We start from the raw sequence: 18235 nt of genomic DNA, 5'->3' as shown, positions 1-18235 counted from the left end.
TGTTAAAGCAGTGAGCAGGGATGCTGTGGGGACAGGAGGGTCTGGACTAATCTTTGCAAACATGAGATGTGGTCCTGGTTTTAGTAAAGTACATCAGGCAGGAAAACCAGTGTTCCTTGCTCCTTTGTTTCCCTGTTTTCATCTGCTTCTCGTTTCCTAGGAGAGCTGCATCTTCTTCTCCAGTCTCTACTTGGACTGCATTCTCCCTCCATCTAATCTTTTACCCCATCCCTCCCCTTCCTTTTCAGCTGGCTGCCACTTCTGTTCCCTTAATAATGGTTTCAGGGCTCGTGTTGTCACTTGAGGGTCCCTCAAATGCCACCTAGGTGGGTATTTACACTGCTTTTGAATGGTTTTTCCAGCTTCCCCCACAGGGACATGAGTGAAGGCAGGAAGCAGCAGGGAGAGCAGCAGAGCACTGCGAGGCAGCACCACATGGTGGACCCCAAAGTCAGCACTCACGTGTGAAAGGGAACAGGCCAGCACTGGGTTCTGGTGACATCACACAGTGTGCAGGGTATGGAAGGGGCCTGTAGGCAAAGTCACTCTCATGTCCCAGTTCCCATCACCTTTCCTGCCTCCCATATGTCTCCAAAGAAAACGTTTTGCTTTTTACTTTCTGAAGGTTTGGGCTGGAGTTTAGGGAGAGAAGAGCAGCAGTTTTATAAATAATGACTGAAATAAATTATGCTTGAATCAAATGAAAGCTATGTAAATATTCCAAACATTATTACAAGAAAATCTAGAATAGGCTATTATTTTTATGTAAAACAAAGCTTGTTAGGTCAACATTGCTTTTAATGGTAGAATGAAAACTGAGTTAAGAATCTGGTGGATTCAAATTTTTTTCCTGGTTTTCACTACTCCTGTTTTACTGGCAGTTTCCACCCATCCTCATCGCTTCTACTCATGTATTTAACTCAGAGGCAAAAAGCTATGAAATCTCCATCAGTTGAAAAAATCACAGATAAGAGTGTTCAGCAACAAAGTTCAAATCACCATCTGTTTATTATCTAATTTCACACTGAAGGTATAAATGTTTCAGGTTTAGCAGTGTCACAGAATGATAAATGTCCTGAACTAGTTCTCAGGAAGTTCCAAAGGAAACAATACATATGCTCTGTACTGGAACAGTTTAAAGTAAAGGACAAGGGAGATAAAAAACCCAAAAGGAAAAAGCAGCCTTGTTTTTTCTATTGTCTCAAAGTGGATCAGTCAGACAGCAATTCCTAGAAAAATGAAAATATGTATAGTACATCTTAGAGTGGGAGAGATAATAAACTGCTATAGGTGCTAAAGAGCTGCAAAAGGAAAAAAAATATCTGGGTTATATCCTTAAAAATATCTCCTACATCTTTTCCTGGAGAGCAAAGTAATTTTCTTAGGTGTGTATTATTCTGACTACTAAGCAGAAAATGACTGAACTCTGGACAACAGCCTAATTTTTGTTCTGCTTCACCTTTTCTGTCCAAGGCAACAGGGAACACAACTGGTGTCATTAGAATCTGTGTTTTTACAAATTATCCAGACCTGTATTTATGCTGTTATGACTGAGAATTTAAACCAAGACTTTCAAATATGCATGGGCCAAGCACAAATGCTACAATTTACAGGACAAACACTGTCTTTTCAGTGCATGAAAAGGCTAAGCAGGTTTTGAAATTTGGATAACTGTAAGGGCACTTCAGAACTCCTGAGTTGAAGGTGTATCAAATTTTCACACTTTAAAAAATCATATCAATTATCACACCAATATGCAAATACTGTAATTGTTTTGATTAAGAAAGTGGAAGGCTGAAGCTTTTTTGAGATACTGTCTTCTCTTGAGAGTGTATAATAAAGGAGACCAAGATTTAGTTTCATCTAATATTTTTTTGGATAGTCACATTTTGGAGCATCTCATAAGGATCTCATAAAATTTTGGTGATCTGTTGTGGGGGTTTTGGGTTGTTTGTTTGGGATTTTGGGGGTTTTTGTTGTTCTTTGGTGTTTTTTCGATCGGTTGGTTTGGTTTGGTTTTTGGATGTTTGGTTTGTTTGGTTTTTGGTTTTTTTTTTTTGAGAAGAGATGAAGTGTCCAAATGCTCACAATGAGACAGCTGCTCTCAGGTAATCATATACATTTTCTTACTGACTGCTGAAGAGATTGTTCTCTGAAAGTGCAGATTGATTAGATCAAACAAATGTTCTGGTGGTGGGCAACCTAGGTAGAGAGTCTTGGTCTTTTAGCAGCTGGATTTGTTTTCTCACCCAAATTCAAATTAATTTTGAAAATTCTGAGGAGGATCAAACCCCAGTGCATAACCAGGAGCTTGGTGGGATGTGGCAGGTTTATATTTACAAGTTTGCATTACCTGCTCCAATACCAGATAAACTGGCTGTGCTGCATTGCAGGAGTTAACCAGCCAGTGGCCCACAGATTTGATAGCAGAAACCTGCCTTTCACATCTAGGTTGTAATTTGATTTTGACCTATTTTGAGCTAGTCTCTGAAAAAGGTGTCGATGATATCAATTATCAGTAGATAGGATTTCATATCACCAAGAAAGAGCTACAGTTATTAACTATTTATCTTTCATCATACTGGAGCTCAAGCAGAGAGCTCAAGTAGCCACCATGTGAAGGAATAGAAAATTCCATTTGTGACTAGGTGTGGATTCCCCCTATCAAAAGGAAAGCTCAATATTCATACTCAATAGTATGAGTAGTAGATTTTTGTCTCCTTCCTACACAATAATCTTTTAAATTAGTTCTTAGGTGGTTTGTTGCAGGTTTTTTTGGTTTTTTGGTTGTTTTTTTTTTTAATCTCATGTATTTCTGGAGGCAATTCTGCCGTGTTTCCAGCACTGGACAGGACTTCTCAGTATTAGAACTGCAGCTCTTCGGTGGAACATCAAATGTGATAAGAAAGTCTAGGAGAATTTGAAGTGAATGCAAATCTACTGGAAATAATCAGAACCTCAGAAGAAAGAGATCCAACACCACTAAAAGCAATAGGAAAGGTATTACAAGTTACAGATTGATAGTAGTCTACTAATTCCACTGCTAGGGTTATGCCCTGGACATAAATTGCTTGGGGAATAAAAAACAGCTTTGACTACATTCTGTACATTGAGATTAATTATCCTTTGGTAAAAACTGCATGGAAATGAATGGACTTACTCTGTTAGTTAACCTCTATTACTCTGTGGGCTTTTCCACAACAGGCTATGTGCTGGGAGAGCCATCTCCTATTACCTCTGCTGCCTTTTCCTTCAGAGATCAGAGAGATTTGTCCCAGTGTTTGGTCCTCAGCATGGGTGTTATTTTCCACAGCTTGTAAGCATTTTTTCAATACCATTACACACTCCTGCCGTGCAGCAAGAATTGCTGATAATTATCCTCTTCATTAATGCGGCTGTTAGAGAGAAACTGCTAAACTTGGCCAACTCCTTAGTCTGTACATTTGATTCTTACATACTTAGGTAGCCTTTTTGTTGACTGCACTGCAGGGCTCCGGTCTCAGGAAACCTCGGGCTCCTCTCTTAGCAAGCGTAGCCTGTAAAAAAAAACAATTAAAACCCATTGAAATATTAAACTGAAGTTGCATTTGCAACACTGCCAGTATTGAACTGCATTTGAAATGGTTTTCCACAGCGATGGCCCGCAGTGTGAAAGGTGAAATACAAACCTCAGCTCTCTCACCAGCACCAGTACGTTCAGAGGTTGTGCGGTTGCATGTTCACAACTGAAGTGAAACAAAGATAAGGATCTTGCACTTGCAGGTTTCAACCCAGCGTATTTTAGCTGGCTAGCATTAAATAGATCAGGCTGTGTTAGAACAGCCTTTCTCTGAAGTCCTGCTGCTGTTCTGGTCCATCAGCTTTTCTTTGCAATACACTCAAATACAGTTGCCATTTGTTAATTTATAATTAAGACCTTTTCAGCAGGAAAGCAGTTTAAACCACCCGATTTAGCAGGTGTTTCATGCGTGTAAGCAGCATTTCACTGGGTGTGGCAGGCAGGGATTAGACACAGCTCAAGGTTGTACTTCGGATGAGAACACCCGGCCACTCTGGGGAGAGATGGCCCTGGGCGGAAGGCGGGGAGCAGCTTTGGGGGACAGCAGTGGTGCTCCCGAGGATTAGAAGGGGTCCCGATGTCTACTGAGCCAGACCCGACCCTTCCCGAGCTTGGAGCGCCCTGTGTGAACACAGCACCAGCTGGGGCAGCCAAGGCCTGAAGGGCTGTCAGTGGGAAAAACATGGATGTGGTATCGATCCTGGGGATCGATTATTTCCGTTATCACCGGAGTTACAGCCAGCAGGTGAACACGGCAGTGTTGGAAGCGTGCCTGTCGCTGCCGCACGGCTCGTGTTGGTGAGGATTGCCCCAAAGCCGCAGCGCTGCTGTGCGCCGAGGGATGCCCGGCATCCCCTTCGTTCCTCCTTTGAATTCCGCCGGCACCCCGTGTTTCCCCGCTGCCGGGAATGACCCGCAGACCCCCGGTGTTCAACCCGATCCCGCAGCGGGCTGTGCGCGGGGCTCCTCCTGACTCGGCACTCCTGGCTCCTGGCTCCCGGTTCCCGCTCCCGGTTCCCGGGGCCGGCCCGGCGGGGGCGGCGCCGCCATGGCTCTCCCTCGCCGCCAGGGGGCGCTGCGGGGGCGGGCGGGGCGCGGGGAGGGGGCGGGGCCCGAGCCCACGTCCGAGTTCCCAGGGCGACGGGGGTGGTCGCGCCGTGACGTCACGGTGCTTCCCGGTGACGTCAGGCGGGCCCATGCGCCGTGGCCGCGGCGATTCTGTGTGACGTCACGAGGCCGGCCGTGACGCGCCGGCGGCGCTGGGAGCGGGCCGGGACCGCGCTCGCCGCCCGCCCCTCGCACTACGGGTCGCGGCTGGGGCCGCCCCGGTGGCGGGGACGCGGCCGCCCCCGGCCCCGCCCTCGCCCCGCCGCTCCGGCCCAAGATGGCGGCGCTGAGCAGCGGCGGCAGCGCCGAGGGGGCCTCGCTCTTCAACGGGGACATGGAGCCCGAGCCGCCCGCGCTCGGCACCGGCTACGCGGGGGGCGGCAGCGGGGACCCGGCTATCCCGGAGGAGGTGAGGCCAGGCGGCGGCCGCCCGCCCCCGGGGCTCGGGCCCGGCCGTGCCGGGGGCGGCCCGTGGCGGCGGGGGCAGGGAGCGGGGGCCGCGGCGCGGAGGGCGCGGGTCCCGGCCGGGTTGCGGAGAAGCCCGGCTCGGAGCCGCCGCGGCCGCGGGTGCCGCGTCCCGCGAAGGTGTTTTGTGGGGGTTTGCCATCGCTTCCCCCCGATGGTTCTGAAACACTCGAAATGCGTTTTAAACCCGAGGCTGGGTTCGGTTCGCTTTGCGGACGTGCCTTTTGTGGACGTTTTTTGCACAAAGCGTCTTAGGAAATGTTAACGGACAGGGCACCGTGGAGGCAGTGAGGATGTCAGGCCTCTGGTCGGTGCCTTTCTTACATACTTCCTGTGTTTTTGGGGCTTATTACTTAACTTCCCAATCCCACGGGGAACGAGCGGTACTACCTGTTTTGCTGGGGCTGAAGTGTGAGTTGCGAACGCTTCTGAAATGTTTTCGGAAGGGAGAATAAACTGTGCGGTAACAACACAAGGTGCTTCGCAGATTCAAGCACTGTAGGCATCCAAGGCAGACCAACCTGCCAGATGCCATGCCTCGAGTCTGTTCTGGAGGTAAATACAGATGCCAGAAGCTCTGCTGTTTTGTTCTCAGCGTTACCGGCTGGAGAGTGTTTCAGCTCAGCTTTCCCTGGAGTGTCTGTGCGGTTGGTACGAAACCTCTCGTCTCTGAGCAGCCTTGTGGCCCTGCGTGGAGCCCAGCCCAGCTGGGAGCCTCTCCTTTCCAGCCTCCAGCAGGGAAAATGAGCTGTCTTGGACCAGCTGCTCTCAGAGGGGTCCAATTTGATTCCCAACTCCCCAAAGACTGGGGGGGGGGGGGGGGGGATTTATTTATCCATTTTATTTATTAATAGCATACTGGATTATAGTGGAGTTAATGGGTTGAGAAGTTTGAGAAGTGCTAGAGCTCATGCTGGGTAGGTGGCCAGAAAGGAGAAATAGGGAAAGAGTCCATCCCTATGGGTCTTTGCAAGATGTGAGGTTGATTCCCTCATCTTAAGGAGTTCCTGACTGACTTGCTTGCTGAAGGTAGGCAAAATTCAGCAGTACACATCTATTTTACACCTACCCAGCGTGGTGATTAAACACCTTGAGTAATGCCAGTCCAGTCTGAACTTTCCTGAGTAAGGAGAAACTCTCAGCTGGTTGAGAAACCCAAACACCTGAAGAGTGGGCTTTAACAAATGCATGCTTTTAGCAGCAAAGTGAGGCTAAAAAGCTTCTGAATTTCTCAGTTATTTCTGTCATTAAAAAAAAAATTGAATTAGTCCAATAAATGGTTTATATTGTGGCCCTTGAAACAGTGACATCAATTTAGCTCAGCTGCTTAAACTGAAGTATAGCAGAGAAGAGAGGGAAAAGCAGTGGCAGGAGGCAAGAATTTTTTTTAAAAAACAATTTTCATACTGAAGGGGGTGTTTGTGAAACTGTTTTAAGTCACTTAAACTTCAAAAATGTTTGAGACTGTGTCGGTCATTAGATTTGATTCCAAATGGTAAATTACATAGTGTGGCTGCTTCTGCTTCCATCCTGGATGAGGCAGAGATAAGTGGTCCAGCATGTGGAACACCTGCTGTGCAGAAGGGTTGGTGGGTTGTCAGTACTGGTGTAAGTATTTAGGAAGTGTGTGGGGGATAGTCTTGTGTTATTCAAAAGCAAATTGCTTCTGCATTGGAAATACTGAAACACATGGGTCTCAAAGCAGGGCTTGTTGTAGAGTTTTTATTTTCTGATGTGGATTTGTTCTGTAGTTAACTAGTTCTTCCTCAAGGTAATGACGTTTTGTTTACTGTATAAGTACACCTATTACTTCACCTAAACTTGTACCTTAATGTAGTTCAAGCCCAAAAAATTGCTGACACAGTTAAAATGGAAACTATCCTTAATACTAAAACATGCCAACCTAAAGTGTAAGGCAAGTTCAAAGTGACGTAAGTCAGAGAAATACTGAAGTGCTTGTAACTGACTCATGGCTGTAATGTAAGTACATGTTCTAGTGTTTTGTTTCGTTGTTTCAAGACAAGATAAACCTGGGCTTTAAAAGTAACCTTGCTGTGGAAGCCGGTCAGGGAGCATGACCTTACGTATTTAAGGCGATACCTGAAAAGGTGTCAGCTCCTGTAGTCTTTAGGGAAATGCAATCCTGATTTCCAGAAGGCAGACCTTCAGTCCTGCACTCAGTTAAAAGGGGAGCAGACAAGAATTTCTGACAGATGTTGAAGGCATCTTACACACCTTACTTGTATGTTAAAGCCCCCTGGTAAATGAGAGGTTCTGAATTGAGATTGTAATCGAGTGCCCTGTGTTGGTTACAGCAATATCACTGTCCCTTCTGAATTCTCAAGGGCTGGGACTTTGAAAAACAAATTCAAGCCATATTGTTCAACTCATGACCAGTTCTTAATCAAATAGTGAATTTTTACCTTTAAAAGTTGCTTTAGTAGTCTAAGTGCTGTTACTAAAAATCTTCTAATAATGAGTATTATGACTCTTCTAATAAACAGTATAATAATTACTACATCTTTTTTCCCCTGTATTAAAATTCAGAGTTGGTTAGGGTAGTTGTCCATGCAGTCATAAAAAAGATACAGGAAATGGCTACTTCTTGGAGACAGAAGGATTTGGGAAGAGTAGGGGCAATTGCATTTAGAAGAGATTTGTTCCTCTTCCACTCCCTGTTTGGTTGCTGCTGCTGGGAGGCCTCGGATGCGAGCTGGCGTCCACAGGCACAGAGGTTGGCTTCTTCCCCAGCATGAATTCTCGGGACAAGAGATTGTTTGGATGGAAGGTTTTCCGAGCGTTACAGGGTTGTTGATATAGTAAGGAGTGTGTGACAGCTGGGAGAAAAGGTTCTGCTCTTGTTGCTAGAGATTATTTACACCAATATTAAATAATTCAAATGGGATTTTCTGTACTCGGAGCTTTGTACCCTAAACTGCTCTTTGTAAGACAAAAATTACTTTGAAGGCTGTGAAGTGAGGGCCTGAGCTGCTGGATGGTTGTTTTCTAGGCAGCAATGCTGGAGTTTATCCTGCATGAATATTAGTTATAAATTTAGAAACCTTAATCCTATGAAACAGATTTAAGAATAAAATGGAGAAGGGATGAAAAGATATATAAAATGAAGATAGAATGGAAAGGTACCTCTGACCTCACAATATGAAGTAAGTGATGGGTTCTCCTAATGTAATGTAGGTACATGAAGTAAAAGTGGGGTTGATTTTGTTGCAGTAACATTTAAGGAACAGAGGGTGCTGGGTATTAGAGTGTCTGTTTCTCTAAAGAGTTTAATAGTAAACATGCTACTTATTTGGAAACTTGAAACCATATGAGTGGTTTTTTACTTCATTGCTTTTGTAGTTTTGGGAATACATTTTATGTTCAATCTCAATTACGTTTCCGTGCATTAGTATTCAGTGACTAAACTAACTTCATAGTCTGTGAATGACATCCTATGTCATTGTGAGGACAAGTTAAAGTGGAGCTGGATGTGAAGCATCTTGTAGCTAATATTTTGCAGTAGTATATCTCAAAAGATAGGTTAAATAGTTGTTTATTTTCCATAGCATGGGAAAGGCCATGATTAATACGGTCTGACTTTGGGTCACAGCTTTAAGAAATGCATGGTCTGGCTGAGAGGAGTCTAGAGCAGAATACTAGCAGTGATATAAAGTCTGGAAGGTCAGAACTTTGAAGAAAGACTCAGTGGAATTTGAAGTTGTTGAAAAAAGAAATGGAAATTGTCAAATCTGATGCAGAGAAGAATGCAAATAACTCATTTGCCAGGCTTGTGGTGGTTATTGCCAGAAGTAGTGAGTTTATGTGGTAGCAGAGGAGATGGTTCCATGTTACTATGAGATGTTGTTCTTTATGGCAAGGAATAGTGAGGCATGAAAATAGACTTTCTGATCTTATTTGTAAGCTGTTCATTAATAGACTGTCGCCTCAACAGGCAAACCTACATCAGGAGTGATGGGGGAAAGTTGATCCGGGTGTTGGTAACCTCTCATCTTTTTTTTTTTCCCTTAAGGTTTTTATGATTTCTGGCAAGGTGGATCAAACATTAGAACACAACCTTGAAATACTTAGGTTTTACTGGGGATAATAGAGATTTCTGCTTAAGGTGTTTTTCCCAAAAGGGAGTAGGATTAACAGCTCTGTCCTGTGGTAGCTTGTTTGATTACACAAAACTTGCTTAATAGTGTGGTGGCTCCTTCTGGAAAGTTGTGATGTCTTGGGGAGCTTGTTTCTTATCTCTGTGGATATCCACAGACTGGTTGGGAACAAAATGTTTGGTACTGATTTTTTTTTTTTTTTTTCCTGACTTACAGTCTTGCTTCTTAATTCTCTTTTATATTTTGTTGTCGTTATTCAACTCAAAGACCTCTTATTTTTAAAGCTGTTCTCATACTACCCTTCTTAACACTTGTTTAGCCAGGAATGGCACTTTTTTTGTTGCATAAAGTTAAAAATACTAGACCAAATACATTTTGGGTTTTGGTTCTGGTTTTTGTTTGGTTGGGATTTTTTTATGCAGGTATCTTTTGGTGGCAGCTATCTTTTAACATAAACTGATAACCCCCAAGTTTTCTTAAGGCTGCAATATTCCACTTTGTAACAAATCTGCAGTTCACTTTAATTAATTGTTATATCTGTCAAAAAATTTAAATGCATGAAATATTTTGGACGGAATTTGATTTAGGAAGAAATCCAATTTTATTTTTACTTACAAGGGAAACAGAAGAAGGTTTTGATTGATCATGGAATTACTAATACTGTTCCAGTCTAGCCTTCCAAGGAAGGTGTTTCAGGTTTAATGGAGGGGGTTTTCTGAAACACAGTTTTGGCCAAGTGCAAGTTTTGTTTTCAGTTTGAACTACTGGCTTCTGAAGGGTGGTGAAATGTAAAATGTATCAGAAATGCCCTGTCATAATTGTGGTCCCTGTGGTGTCTGCTGCTCCCTGTCCCTGCAGTTTTAGCTAAGTCAATCAAATGGTGCTCTGACACCAAGAGCTGCAGGTTTTGCCCTTTGCTGTGTCCACGTCACACCTCAGGCAGATCTACTCCCTTGTGCCCACTTGGTGCCACGCAGGTCCTGTCCTGAATTGACTCCACTCACTGGTACTGAAGAAAATCACCGCTTCTTTTGCTGCAGTAGTTTTCTGCAAACTTAGTGAGTGGAATCTCCTCAATGTGAGGAGCACCCAATGAGTTCTAAAACACTTGTCAAGTGAGACACTAAAGGAATGTGGTTAGGGGGAGTGGTGGTAGTATGGTGGGTGTGTGTATCCCCTTTTCTGTTTGGTTGTTATAAATAATCTTTGCCCCATAAAACTCCATTGGAGCCTGAATTTTTCATATTTGAATGAGAAGTTGTGCTCAGATGAGACTTCCTTAGCTGGACTTGTCAGGTTTAAGTCCTGACACCTCAGACTTTATGGTCTTGAGCTCCCCCTCCTAGGTTGTAACAATCTTCCTTGGTCTCTCTGGAACCCTTCTGAGCATGCCTTTTACAGAAATAGGATTGCATGCCATAGCTCTGCCAGTATGCATGCCATTGCTCTGCCAGGGATGTGAAGGTGTCTGTGAGTTTCTTGTGTAGCAAGTGTACGTTTCCAAAAGCCTTGACCACGTGAGAGTTCTGGGTAGAGTATTTCGTTTTGTGAGGTGTGAGATGGTTTTCATCATTTTCAACTGTTCACACATCTGTGTGTGAACACAGCTACTTTCTCGCAGCTAGTGCAGGATACAGAAGTCAGCATGCGGTTCTCTTGCTTCAGCTGTTTTATTCCAGTTGCTCTTGAGCTTTTGGGTCTTACAGTGGAATCCTCCCAATCCTCCCTCCTGTGTACAGCTTCTTTCCAAGATGTTGAAATATGTATTCATTCAACTGATTCTCCCTTCTGGCCAGTGCTAAAGAGGGCGGGTTGATGCAGAATAACATGCCTTTTCTTCTTTTTTTCTCCTGCTTAAGCCCCTTGCTGCAAGTGTTTGGTTTATTGCATCTTTTTAGCATTTGTGAGTTTTGGAGGAGCAGCAACAGTGTCTGTCTTTATTCTGTTTCTAATTACATTTTATGAATGTGGACCCTGGCAAAAAAAGAGTAAAAGAGGCAAAAGTGTTGTTTGTAACCCTTCTCTTTGACTGCAGGTGCTGCCAGTTCAAACAGGAGTTTTGAGGGAGCAGTGCTGCCAGTTATCATCCCACCATGACACTCCCCAACCAACATGAGCATTTAAAATCAGAAAACAGAACTTCTCTTCAAAATGGAGCTTGTTGTGCAGTGCCAGATATAGTGCTCAGTATCAAATGAATTTTCCACACTATCAGTATTAAATTTAGGAGATCATATGAGTGTGGAGCACTGAAGGGCACTTTTATTTTTCTAAGGTTCTGATCAAGTGAAATATTTTTTGTGTGTTCTGCTGGTATATCTGCACAAAGCTTAGCATGAAGGGGCAATTCAATTTCTACATAAAACCAACTTTGTTTAAAATCTTTCTTCTGGGAGACAAGCAGAAAAGACTTTTATTGAAGGACTGAACTTAGTTTAAAAATGTGTTGCGTAACTAAGTGGCTAGGAATTTTTATTTTTGACCCTAGAAAGGTGGATACCAGCTCTAATGTCTTGCTTTGTTATACAGTGAGGCCTCTTGAACAGTATCATTATTAATGAAGCTGTTGTTAGATGCAGTGGTAAGTAATAAAATTCTCCAAATGCAGTTACATTGTGTTCAGGCAACATTTTCTGACACTTGGAGCACAGATATGGTAACTTAATTTTTTTTTCTCCTCTTTATCTCAGATAAATAGTTTGTTTTGAAGGTAGACATATCCGGAGTCAGAATAGTGTGTCTAGTTTTCTAGAGTTTTTCTCTCTCTAGTACAAGGTATTCACTAATGATGTTTGAAAAGCTCTACAAAATCAACCTGAAATAAAATACATCATTATAACTAAGAGGTTGGTGGTGTCTCGATGTTTGTAAGTGGATGGTTGTATATTGGTGCCTCAGTCTTTGATCTGGTTTTGAGAATTTATTATTAAACTTAGTAGGTCAAACATTCTCTATAATAGGTTTAGTAATGTGGATTTAAATGTGAGTCTTTAGTATCATCTGAGGTAGCTTTCAGAAAAGATGTCTTTAAGCGTTCTATAATTCTTCTAGAATACAGTTTGTACTGTCTCTTGTGACATTTTTAAGCCTATGTAAATCATTGAAAATTGATGCAACTTTTTCCAGATTCTAGGTTAAGTAGTTAGTGTAATTTTTTTTTTTACTTTCCTAATGCTACAATGTATGGCAAGGAGTCAATTCTGCCTTTTAAATGATTTCATTTTCCAAGGTGCTACTGGGGTTGCTAAGGCAGGGTGGTCTGCTGAGTAGAACATAGAATGCTGTTTAGGAGAATGTGGTTTCTGTTGAAGTTCCTATTTGACTATTTCCTTTGACTAGGAGCACATTACTTGTGTTTTAAAAATAAAAAGAAACAAACAAGTACATTTGCTCTATTTCAGCTTTTGAGATGTCTTTGTGATAAAAATAGGATACCTTAGCTTCTTTATTGGATCACAAATATTTCTAAAAAAGCAGAGTATATTTGTACTTGTCCAACAATTCCAGCTGTCTTTTACATTTTCTAATCAGTTGGTAGGAAACTGTGCACAGTAGTTACTATGTAGAAACAGTTTAGTGGTGGAATATTGCAAAGTTTATAATAAAATATTTTATGGATTGACGATATGAACTTTTAAATAGGTGCTGATTATCTTTTCTGCCTAGTGTAATTATTTGTGTACTCTGGCAAGGAGAGAGAATTAAGTTCTGTAGTTCAGCTGAAACTGAGTTTATTTGTTTTATCATTTTAATTAATGTGACCAAATCTGTGTAAGAGCTCTGCTGGACGAGCATTTGCTTCTTATAGGCAATTGTAATTAGCTGGCTAGCTGCTTGCTTTCCATCACAAGTGTGACTTTTCAGCTTTAGGTGTGCAGAGAAATAGTCTGGTGTCTACATGATAATCTTTCTTAAATGTCACTGATGCATGGATTTAGTGTTATTGAGATTCTGTGGTAGTTACCTGGCTAAAGCAAAATTGCATTCTTAAATGGGTTAGAAAATCTAGATAGTTTATTTCCTCTTTTATTTTTTTTACACCTGTTACTGTCTAGGGAGAAGTTGTTGAATTAATGAATGTAAATACAGTGAATTGTTCCTGAACTCGGTCTGTGCGTGATCCTCGTGACTACTGAATTAGTATCAAAGTGAATAAGAGGGACTAGTAGTACTGAAACACAAAAGGCATGAAAAATATGGAATTAAAGATTTAGCTGTGCAACTGGTGGTTAATGATTTAAATGAGGGATACAGGCAGCTCTTATTTTTCCACACACTGCTGTTCTACTGTGGTAGAGAACATTTGTTAACTTTCCTTTTTATAGTGCTTGGAGGCAAATTCTACTTAGCAGCAAGCAGTAAAGATGGCAGGTGATGGAAAAAGTGGGAGAATGGAAGAGAATTGAAACCTAAACAGGAAGGTTGCTGCTTCATGGTAGCCTGAATACATCTAAGTGTGAGCCATAGAGAGGAAAGGTGACTTTTTCACCAGCTGAGATGATCACTGGGTCCTTTTCCAAGCTGTTCTAAGCACAGTAAACTGGCAGAAAGCTAACCTTGACAAAGAGAACAATTTTTCATTTGTTTAGCGTACTGAAACGGTTCAGCCAAAGATTTAGGTTATGGAGAAAGAGTAAGGACGAGAGCAGGGGTAAATAGCCAAGAACATGTGATAATTACACCCACCATCCTTGCTGGTGTGAGCTGCAAAGCAATCAGTGCCTAAGGCTGTTGGGAGGCTTCATTCTTACAGAGAAACTGCTTGGTTGTGTTACAAGAATAGACTTCACTGAGCTTTATCCTTTACGGTTTTTGAATTTATTTTAAAAATATTTTTAAACACTTGAAAGATGTAAGGAGCATTTAAGGTCTGAATTCCTTTGTTAAAGAGGAGGCAACTTGAGGGGCAAAGGCCTGTCAGACTGAAAGACTGTTTATTTGGCTTTAAGAGTAGAGCTGAATGATGACCAATAGAGTTTGTGTTTAGAGCTAATGAAAGCAAAAGACATAGATTACTCTCAGTTCCAACTGATGGTTTGCAAAGAAATGAGAGATAGTTTCTGCTGTAAACTCTTCAAAGCTGGTACTGTGATACTTGAGTGTTAACTTAGTCGGATGCTGCCTAGTTTTTTGGAGAAGGGTGGAAGTTGTTGGGTGTTTGGTTTTGGTTGAGATGGTTTTGTTCAACAGGAGCCGTGTCAGATGCAGCTGGAACTGATGCTGCTTGTTACAAGTCAGTCTTTCCTTCATAAAAATTGCTACCTGTTAAATGGAAAATAGATTTTCATCTTGAAGCCTTTTTAATATTTAATTAACTGCTGTACTTACAGCAGATGCTCACTGATCACATTACTCTATCAATTGACCTAGTTATGATCCTAGTTGTCACACAGGGTGGTACTGAAAATGTTGTACCTCTTCTTGAGGATTGTCCTTCTTAAATGTAGTCTTGTACATCTTCCCTAGGGCCCTTTGTCATGAGTCTAGAAAGATACATTCATAGGCTTTTGTGGAAAAAGAGATAATGGGTCCTTTTTCTCTTGGCTACAGGTACTTCTGTAGATACTGTTGTCTGTAACTTATTTATTAGTCTGTGGTTGTAAATTTTACTGACTCATTTTGAACTGCCTACACCTTGAGAGTGTTCCGCTGTTGGCTATTTCAGACATTTTAAAGGACCTATAAATAAAAATTATAAAGATGATTCACTGAGATTAAAAAAAAAAATTGGGCAATATGAACTAGGAAAGGCAAGCTTGGTGTTGGCCTTCATTTCACTTGCGTAAACTCTCATGTGAAAGCCATTGTAGGCTTGTTTTCAATTCAGTGAAGTTTTTCAGCTGTTGGTACTTGTCACACTTGTTTAATACGAACTTTAACTGCATTGTTGAAAATGTGGTAAGCATGAAGAGCCAGGAGAGTAGGAAAAGTGGAAAAATTAACACAGTGAATGCACAACTTGTGAGAAGCTTCCACAGAGAAATGGAGAGGAGCTATAGCTTGGAGTATTGGAAGAAGGCAAGGACTCTCCATCCCACTGTCTGTACTTGTTCCAGCACATGCCTGCAGGAAATGAGAAGCAAGCTTAGTAAGAGTTAAGAAGAGGACTAGGACTGAGATGAGTGAGGGGGAAAGTACCTGAAGGAGGTACCAAAGTGCAAGAAAGAGGCAACAGTCATTGTCAGCACAGAAATTCAAACCCACATATTCTGCATCATGCTATGCAAATGGTTTTGTGGGTTGCCCTGGTATAAACCCCTTTCCTATGTCCTCTTGCCTATCTTTCACTGAAGCATCTCACTTTCAAGTTTGTCTTTAGCTGGACTAACATATCAACTATCTCATGCATTACAGCTTTCTGTAGTGTTTTCTAACAAAGTGGATCAGGGGACTGAACTATTGAATTGATGGTGTAAGAAAGAAGCCTGAAAGGACTGATTGGAGTAGTATTAGATGGGTATTGATGATTTTGTCCTCTTTATAAAGCAGTTTCCAAATGAAATGCCTAATTTCTTGATTGGTTTATTCTTTAATTACATTGTTAGTTCTATCAGAGTATTCTCTGTCATCACCAAGTGTTATAATCCAAATGCAGGATATACTGTTCCTGGGCAAATAATGCAGTTTTTTCTTACAGAATAGATTTGAACTTTTAGTGTCTTCTACCAAGTATGAATCATACAGCTTAGAGTTGGGATGCTGTGCAAGATTTGAGTAGTGATGCCAGGTGCAGAAAGTACGAAGATAGGTTTGCTTTGCGGTGTCTAAGGCACTGCACATTTTGACAAGCAGCAAAGGATGCAAAAATAACTTTGTGGCTTAACCTTGTGCGTACCTGAAATTATTGTCCAAAGGCTTCTTGAGTTCTCTCAAGCTCTCTTGAACTTGGTGCTGTAATTACTTCCCTGAGGGCCACTGGAACAGGCTCCTGGTGTTGACTCTAGGGATGATCCTATGCAGGGCTGGGAGTTGGACTTGATGATCATTGTGGGTGCCTTCCAACTCAACATATTCTGGGGTCTATGCAGCTATAGTCTTCCCTGAATAGAATGGATTTAGGCTTCTGCTGTATCTGACTTGCCTCTGGCTTGAAATAGGTGATCATCTTTATTGCATTGTAAGGGAGTGCTTATTTGCAAAATTAATGCACAATTATCCACAATAGGCAGATTCAAGTTGATATATTCCAGTATATCTGGAATATTTCCAGTTGTCTGGCTGCCTGTGTCTATGTTAGCCTGCGTCAGCTTCCTTGTGTCAGCAGCACTAAAAGGAGAATCAAATCTAATCTCTTGTGATAGAGAATAACCTTAACCTAATGCTACAGGATAGGCCAGAAACATTTATTTGATGCTTTTTTTGGAAAAGTGATATGGTTACCCAAGCTGTAAAGGATTCATTACTTTTTCATGGAACTACAGTTTAAACAGTGTCTCAAATCCCCATTCTATTTCCTCTGGAAAGGGACCAGACTTGCATGTGGGCAGTACTGGATGCACTGCAGGTTTACTTCAAAATGCATTTAGATTTCCAGCAGCTGTCTCTGACGCTGGCATCAGTTTTTGTATTTCTGTAAAATACTTGACAATTGTGGTTTTATGTTTTCCTACAGGTGTGGGTTCCATAAATAAGTGGAGTGGTCATAAGAATAAGAAAAAAATACATCTTTCTTAATAACTTTCAGGCAGTTTTCTTTTACTTCTAAAAAGGTGTGAATAAAGAGGGGATAGAGGGATTACTTTAATCTTCAAAAACTTGGTTTACTTTGTGGTGCAGGAGCAAGCTCTTTGGTCTGGAACTGCTTGATGAAAGGATTCCGTATGCCATGTTTTTGGTGTCTCTATTGTTAGGCAGTTCTTTGCTGTTGTCTTGGAATGTATGTGCCTATGGGCAGTGAGACCCTTGCTAGGCCGTTTTTGCTCATTTGGGTTTTATTTGGACAGTTTAAAGAAATCTGTGTATCTGTGAGTGCTGCTGAATTCTTAAGAACTTAGTGTTTCAGAGTGTTCTGCACAGTCAAGATGGGACTCTGTCTTGGCTCAAGGTCTGCAAGGCTGGGCTGTGCTTATGACACAAACTAAGCTGAGTTATCTGAACGAGCAAGTCTGTAAGGAGGAAAGATGGGCTGAGGTTGCTGGTTCTGCTGGCTGTGAAAAGGCAACAGGGGTGGTGGAGTTTTTGTGAGGCAAAAGCTGTGGGTGCTGTGCTGGGCAGCAGCAGGCTTTTCTGAGTCACGTGAGGTCACTTGTTCTGGCTTACAGTGAGGAAAAGACTTGAGTTTCTTCAATTGGCAACTGATCCTGCATAGTAGGATGCAGTGTGCCTGCGCAGGGGTTCATTCTCAGGCCAGATACTTTAGGATTGTTCTGGACCACAAAAAACTCTGTCTTAGTGTATTCACAGATGTGGGAAGCCAGAAGGTAAATTTGCTCTAAGTAAATAGCAGTACAAATTGCCACTCAAAAGGAAATTGTGAAGCTTGGAAATTTATTATGGCATATGTGTTCTTGTGCTAGAATATGTGTTCTTGGGCTAGAGTATGCTAGTCAATACTAGATTTGTGAACGTTCTCATCTTGTCAGAAGACTTGATGAATATGGCACACAAAATAGCTTTTCCATGTCTATGAGCAACGAGTAATTATTTGTTGCTATGGCTGACTTTGATAAATTTCCTTCTCCCTTCAGTGTACTTTTAAATGTATGAGGAGCCTTTCTAAGATTATAGAATCCATGTTAAGTTTGCCTGTAGGGTTCACTTGTGGAAATGCTCTTGGTTTCCTGCACAGATAGATACTAGGTAATTCAGGGCAATGTTTTCGGTTCCTCTGAGAAATTTTGTCTTCCATATAATTTCAGCTATAATTCAGACTATAATTTCAGCTTCTTCAGGTGAAGATATTTTTATTGTAGGCTGGTAGCTGGCAGCAAGTTTAAAATTCTTTCATCAATCTTAGAATCACAGAATGGTTTGGATTGGAAGGGATGTT

General features: G+C 42.0%; 2 protein-coding genes across 4 annotated transcripts in view; one reads left to right on the top strand and one right to left on the bottom strand.

Annotated features, from left to right (window-relative positions):
• Window positions 1–3250: 3250 nt before the first annotated feature.
• LOC119708832 (translation initiation factor IF-2-like) lies at window positions 3251–4773 on the bottom strand. The gene is made up of 2 exons (XM_038155716.1): window positions 3669–4773; window positions 3251–3536 (listed from the first exon to the last, which is right to left on the bottom strand). Exon 1 carries the CDS (start codon window positions 4755–4757, stop codon window positions 4122–4124), a length of 636 nt encoding a protein of 211 aa, XP_038011644.1. The 5' UTR covers window positions 4758–4773; the 3' UTR covers window positions 3251–3536; window positions 3669–4121.
• Window positions 4774–4795: 22 nt separating this feature from the next.
• Window positions 4796–18235, top strand: part of BRAF (B-Raf proto-oncogene, serine/threonine kinase) — a 77062-nt gene continuing 63622 nt past the window's right edge. The window contains exon 1 of one of the 3 annotated variants that reach the window (XM_038155705.1): window positions 4796–5075. In XM_038155705.1, coding sequence (XP_038011633.1) covers window positions 4944–5075 — 132 coding nt within the window. In that variant the 5' untranslated portion in view covers window positions 4796–4943. The remainder of the gene's footprint in view (window positions 5076–18235) is intronic. The other 2 variants (XM_038155704.1, XM_038155703.1) reach the window with 2 other exon arrangements.

This window comes from Motacilla alba, chromosome 1A (genome assembly GCF_015832195.1).
Source record: "Motacilla alba alba isolate MOTALB_02 chromosome 1A, Motacilla_alba_V1.0_pri, whole genome shotgun sequence".
In the NCBI taxonomy this organism is placed as follows: domain Eukaryota; kingdom Metazoa; phylum Chordata; class Aves; order Passeriformes; family Motacillidae; genus Motacilla; species Motacilla alba.
Note: the sequence above shows the minus strand (reverse complement) of the source record. Positions and strands in the feature narration are given on the sequence as shown.

Bases quoted from the DNA above. Each gene is read 5' to 3' on its own strand.
- LOC119708832 (XM_038155716.1), bottom strand. From the start codon at position 4,757: ATGGGCCCGCCTGACGTCACCGGGAAGCACCGTGACGTCACGGCGCGA.